Source organism: Myotis davidii, unplaced genomic scaffold, assembly GCF_000327345.1.
Source record: "Myotis davidii unplaced genomic scaffold, ASM32734v1 scaffold223, whole genome shotgun sequence".
In the NCBI taxonomy this organism is placed as follows: Eukaryota; Metazoa; Chordata; class Mammalia; order Chiroptera; family Vespertilionidae; genus Myotis; species Myotis davidii.
In genome coordinates this window covers 4,744,500-4,751,167 of record NW_006294609.1, presented here as the reverse complement: position 1 = coordinate 4,751,167, position 6,668 = coordinate 4,744,500, and the positions used below count along the sequence as shown (strand labels likewise).

Below are 6,668 nucleotides of genomic sequence, written 5' to 3'. Positions count from 1 at the left end.
AGAAACATCGATTTGTTGTTCGACTTATTTATGATTCATTGGTTGATCTTTTTTTTCTTAGGGAGAAACATTTGATTTGTTGTTCTGCTTGTTTATGCGTTCATTGCTTGTTACTTATATGGGCCCTGACCAGGGATTGAACCAGCAACCTTGGCGTATTGGGATGATGCTCTAGCCAACTGAGCTATCTGGCCAGGGCTTATATTTCCCTAGCTTTTAAGTGTCTTTGAGACTGGGACACAATCTTTGTTTCCTTGGCAGGAATAGGCATATCCTTAATAGAAGCTCCATGAAATTTTTAAGGTGGCTTGAAGATAGGCAAAAGATCAAAACAAAAAAGAAAGTAACTGTGATTATTAGCTGATGGAGTTCATAGCATTGATTACTACTTGGCTAATTATGGATAGATCTTCTGTTACATATTAATAGATCTATTTTGTTCTTTTTAAAAAAATATATTTTGATTTCAGAGAGGAAGGGAGAGGGGGAGAGAGAGAGAAACATCAATGATCAGAGAATCATTGATTGGCTGCCTCCTGTATGCCCCCTACTGGGAATTGAGCCAGCAACCCAGGCATGTGCCCCATTCGGGAATCGAATGAACTATGACCTCCTGGTTCTTAGATCAATGCTTAAGCACTGAGCCACACTGGCCAGGCATGCTTTCTTTTTATGCCCCTGCTTTTAAGTACAGTATTTGTATACTGTATATGTCACAATGAAAGGGTTCAGTTCTAATTAATGGTGTCTTCAAAGAACCTGATTATTTTCCTGATCTGAGAAAATTTTCAATTATGTCAGTAATCTTTTCTAATTTTAAATTTTAAATATACTGTCTAGATTTCTTTGTTTATTTGTTTTACTATAACTGGTTAGTATCTTGTCATCAGTAAATTTTGTGTTTGCTTTGGTATTCTGTTTGGATTATGTTGTATTGCAGTATTTTCTAGAAATACTGGGTTTTATTTTACTTCATTTATTTTATAAATATATTTTTGATTTCAGAGAGGAAGGGAGAGGAGAGAGAGATAGAAGCATCAATGATAGAAGCATCAATGATGAGAGAGTGTCATCAATCAGCTCCCTCCTGCACGCCCCCTACTGGGGATTGAGCCCGCAACCCGAGCATGTGCCCCTGACTGGAATCAAACCTGGGACCTTCCAGCTCACAGTCCCAACGCTCTATCCACTGAGCTAAACCAGCTAGCGCTAGAAATACTGGGTTTTAATTTGAGAAAATATGTTTCAAAGGTGAAATATTCTGATGTAAAAGTTCACACTTGTGATTACCTATATTGCTAGCCAAAATATAATATCCATCAAGTCACGGCACTTACAGGAACTGGGATATGTAAATGTGTTGTTATTGTCCTAGATATCTTGTCACATATCTAGATCATTAACTGCCCTCTGTATGACCTTTTCTAAATTAAGTATTTATGGCTCTCTGTCTTTCAGGCTGGCATGACTCTATATAAGATTGTCCCCAAAAACCCTTACTACTTTTGGTCTGTGATGAGCTTAATTATGCAAGTGAGTATGGCATTCACAATGGGATTGAGATTTGCTTTTATATTTGTATATAGTTACTGTCCTTTAAGGGATCCTGTGAACGTCTTGGGTAGTCATGTGTCAAACAGGGACTTTCCATATTAGTTGACTTTTTGAGTTGGGGAGTTTTGGTATTCTTTATGAGTTGGTATATTGGTTTATTTGTGTGTAGCACAGACTGTATTCCCCCTGAATCTTAGATCCATTACTGGGTTATTTGATCAAGTATGTACCCTGCGATGTTAGATATTTTGACCTGACGTTTGTCTTTAAGACAGTATTGTTGGTTAGTGCATAGGTTATTGAACTGGGTGACCTTGTTTTATCACTTTTGCTTTCTGAGCCTTGGTTTGCTCTTTTACAGAATGGAGATGCTTACCTCCCAGAGCTACTGTAAGGACTGAAATGAGATATGTTGTAGGAGAGGATGGGGAGGTAGGAGTTAAAATGTAGCAGTTAAGAACAGAGAGCCTCTGGGTTTAGACAAGTCTGCGTTCAAATACTGGCTTCACCTCATGTCTTGGAGTGCAGTGGGGAATCTCATCATTTTATCTATAAAATAAGCATAATAGCTACCCTGAAAGGTTGTTTACAGGGGATAAATGAGCTCTGAGCAGAATCTGGCAGTGTTAAAATTATTAATATCATTCATTGATTTTAATTACCAATCTCAGGTAATTGTAGCTAATAGTAAGCTGTTTAAACAATTGGCATTTCTCTTCCAAAGTATGAACATCTCAAAACATCTGAAAGGCTTTTCAAACACTTGATGATACTCTTTGTATATACTAAACAGTATAGGCATACTCCCTCTTAACATATTTCTAGAAAAATGTTTGAATAATCTATTTAAAAGTTAGGTCATGTGGAAACTCAGCATTTCAAGATTGCATAGGATAATGAATTTCTAATAAAGAAATCTCTTGTAAAGCAAACCACTCTAGTGTATCTTTTTGGCAGGTTCAAATTAGGCCTGATATTTGACATAGTATAATGATAATTATGTGCTGGAGTCATAGTAATGGTCTGCATGGTAATATAAATAGTGCAGGCAGGGAGAAATTAGCATGAAACATTTATTATTTTCTCTTCTAGTCTATATCAGCACAGGATGAAAATCTCTCAAAAACAATGTTTCTGCCCCTTGCTGAGAGAATGGTAGAAAAAATGGTGAAAGAGGACAAGATAGAAGCAGAGGCTGAAGTGAGTAATTTAAGCCCTACTTTTGTATTTGTATGATTTTGATATTGCTACAATAAATATTATAATATTAAAAACTGTTGTTTTATTCTAGTTAAGAGGGCTGGGTCTTCACTCTTGCCCTTTGTGTAAATGTGAAGCTTTGGAAACCCCAGCTTAGACAATGAACATGGAGCTGTTTCAGCAAGTACTCTAGTCAGAGATGTATATAGATAGTCTTCCCTAAGACTCTTGTCTGATTCTTACTGTTAATTTCATCTCATTTGAGAATAGTGTTCTTTTCTATTAGATAACTTTTTAAAAGCATACAAATGACTATTTTTTCTTTTGTAATTACAGTTGAGATTCAATATCTTATATTAGTTGCAGGTGTACAGCATAGTGGTTAGATGTTTATGTAATTTATGACGTTATTCCCCCTCCCCCCTGATAAGTCTAATATCCATCTGGCACAATACATAGTTATTACAGTACTATTGACTGTATTCCCTGTGCTGTACTTTACATCTCCATGACTGTCTTTTTATTATTGAAAAGTTTCAGTGGTTGCACTTGTTTGTTTTTCTGTAAGGTTGAACTTTATTATATGATCCTGGAGCGTTTGGGAAAGTACCAGGAAGCCTTAGATGTCATCAGAGGAAAATTAGGAGGTAATTTTGAAAGTTTTAAAGTATTTTTTCCTGCTTAAACATGAAAAATGTTTATTGTGGAAAATTTCTCATAGAGAAACAGAAAGATATAAAGACATAAAAAAATAACTTATGATCATTTTATGTTCTTCCAGACTTTTCTGTGTCGTACATTTATTTATTTTTAAAGAATATTTTAATTGAATTTATTGGGGTGACATTGGTTAATAAAATATTTAGATTTCAGGTGTACAGTTCTATAATACATCATCTCTATTTTGTATTGTGTGTTCACCACCCCACCCAAGTCAAGTCTCCTTCCATCTCTATTTATCCCCCTTTTATCCTTTTCTACCTTCCCCCACCGCCCTTTCTCTCTCGTAATCACCATATTGTCTGTGTCTGTGAGTGTTTTGGTTTATTTGTTTTAAAAAAATGATGTGAGAGAGAAACACTTTGACTGGAGAATGAATCGGCAACCCAGGTATGTGCCCTGGTCTGGAATTGAATCTTTTCATTTACAGGACAATGCTCCAACCTACTGAGCCACCTGGCCAGGGAGTGACAAAGATTTTTGCTTTCTAACTATTTAAATATGTATGATGATTTCCTTAGGAGAAATTCTTGGAAATGCAGTTATTGCCTCAGTAAACCTGGTTGGTTTTTTTGTTTGTTTGTTTTATTTTTTTTTAAATATATTTTATTGATTTTTCACAGAGAGGAAGGGAGAGAGATAGAGAGTTAGAAACATCGATGAGAGAGAAACATCGATCAGCTGCCTCCTGCACATCTCCCACTGGGGATGTGCCCGCAACCTAGGTACATGCCCTTGACCGGAATCGAACCTGGGACCTTTCAGTACACAGGCCGACGCTCTATCCACTGAGCCAAACCGGTTTCGGCTTGTTTGTTTTAAAATATATTTTTATTGATTTCAGAGAGGGAGGGAGACACCCACTACTGGGGATCGAGCCTGTAATCTGGGCATGCGCCCTGACTGGGAATCGAACCCTGGCCAGGTTCATAGGTCGACGCACAACCACTGAGCCACACTGGCAGGGCTAAACCTGATTTTTTTAATTGTGCTTTTACAGTCTTTGGGACTAACTAAATTATAGATGAATAACTTCAGTTCTCTCATTGGGTAGTCATTAAAAAAACTTTGTTTCATACAAGTATGTAATATATATATCTTTTATTAGACTGTAGTCATAGAATGGTTACACTAAATGATACTTAACTAGTTATATAAAACTAGAGTCCTGGTGCACGAATTCGTGCATGGGTGGGGTCTGTCCAGCCTGCCCTGATAGGGGCCCATCGGACTGGGCCATTGGGGGTGAGGGGCTGTGGGCGGTTGCGGGGGGTCTGATTGGGGCCCTGATCAGGCTGGTTGGCTACCACAGTGTGCATCATAGCCACCGGTCGTTGTGGTCGTTCCGCCGTTCAGGTTGCTGGGCTTTTATATATATAGATGTAGCAGGAGGTGTGTGTGTGTGTGTGTGTGTGTGTGTGTGTTTTTAACATTACTTACTCTCTTACCTTCAGCCTCCTTGCAGATGGGTACAAATCAGCCTTTCTGTTTCTACTCATCTAGATTGTATTTCTGTGTGTAGTTTAAATTTAGACTATAGGAAATCATAATGTAATTGTCAGTATCCTTAATCTGCTAATCTGTTAGAAAAGGACAGGGCAAATTTAATTTGGTCAGAAATATAGTTGTAGTTTTCCTCCTTTCAGCTGTTGGTAAAGAGTTTCATTCATCTCTGTTCATTTTTTATCTTTCTCCTAACATCTCTGTCACCTTGCTCATCCCATTCCAGTCTAAGCTTATTCAATGTTTTGGAACTGTATGGATGGGAAATCTGTCTGTGGACTAAATATACCAGTCCCGACATTCTATTGGGGCTTTATATGTGTATCCCACATACTAGAGCCTCAACTCAATACATTCTGGATCCTGTCTTTTATATCTATCTATCTATCTTTTTGGATCCTTGTCTTTTACAGAAAAAAAATATTGTAAACATTTACTATCAGAAATGTACTTTTTTTCTCTTCAGTAAAATAGCCTATATAATAAAAAGCTGATATGCAAATTGACTGAATGGTGGAATACTGGTCTCTATGATGTGCACTGACCACCAGGGTGGGCAGACGCTCAATGCAGGAGCTGCTTGCTCCCTGTTGGTCATTGCGCTCCCACAGGGGGAGCTCCGCTCATCTAGAAGCCAGGCTCATAGCTGGCGAGCACAGCGGTGTTGGCGGAGCCTCTCCTGCCTCCATGGCAGCGCTAAGGATGTCCGCCTGCGGGCTTAGTCCCGCTCCCCGCGTGGTATGGGCCTAAGCCATCAGTTGGACATTCCCTGAGGGTTCCCAGACTGCGAGAGGACACAGGCCAGGTTGAGGGACTCCTCGAATGCACAAATTTTTGTACACTGGGCTTCTAGTTTTTTAATAAGATAGTAGTTTGTATCTAATGGTGGCTCCGTTTTCTGAGAGAGGGAAAATGTGCTATTATTTTCCTTTTTGTGTTTGGACTTTATTTTGGTTTCTGAGCAAAAATGAAACCAGCTTATCAACTATTATAACTTTTAATTATAGAGAAGTTGACTAGTGAGATTCAGAGTCGGGAAAATAAATGCATGGCTATGTACAAGAAGCTGAGCAGGTGGCCAGAGTGCAACGCCCTTTCCCGGCGCCTCTTATTGAAAAAGTGAGTAGATGCTTCTTTTTGGACTATATGACTAGAGTGGGGTTTTCAGGTGTCATTATTGATGTGTTTTGTCTATGTCTTTTGAGATTTTGGGCATAAAGTGTGTCCTGAAAACTTTAAAATTTAAAAAAAAGTTTTTGATGAACCATCTTTCAGTAAAGAGTTATTAGGTCTTTAAAATGAACACTGAAAATCATTTGTCAAATTTAATATTCAATATTATTAGCCTAACCTTCCCCTCTCCCCCATTTAGGAAGTGCTAATGTTGGGAGTTTTCTGTTAAGAATATTAATTTTCTAGATCTGATAATTTTATTGAAGGAAAGAGTAGTATCTTAAAAGTTTTTTACTTTTAAAACACCTCTAGAGTGCTGTGATTTTGGGGCTATAGGGGAAACCCAGAGGGAAGGGTGGGCTTCTAGTAAGAACTAAAGTATAACTTAGAAATAAGTTGAATATCATGGTTCCTAATGCAGATTTGTCACAACTTGTGTTTAATCCTGTGTGTACCATTCAATCTGATTTTTAGCTCAGATGACTGGCAATTCTATCTGACTTATTTCGATTCTGTCT

General features: G+C 37.9%; 1 protein-coding gene across 1 annotated transcript in view; it reads left to right on the top strand.

The window, feature by feature from the left end:
• NAA25 (N(alpha)-acetyltransferase 25, NatB auxiliary subunit) overlaps positions 1–6,668 on the top strand; it is a 63,623-nt gene that overhangs the window by 24,491 nt on the left and 32,464 nt on the right. The window contains 5 exon segments of the mRNA XM_006769001.2: positions 1,459–1,533; positions 2,647–2,754; positions 3,323–3,401; positions 5,985–6,096; positions 6,625–6,664. Of these exon segments, the coding sequence (XP_006769064.1) occupies positions 1,459–1,533; positions 2,647–2,754; positions 3,323–3,401; positions 5,985–6,096; positions 6,625–6,664 (414 nt within the window).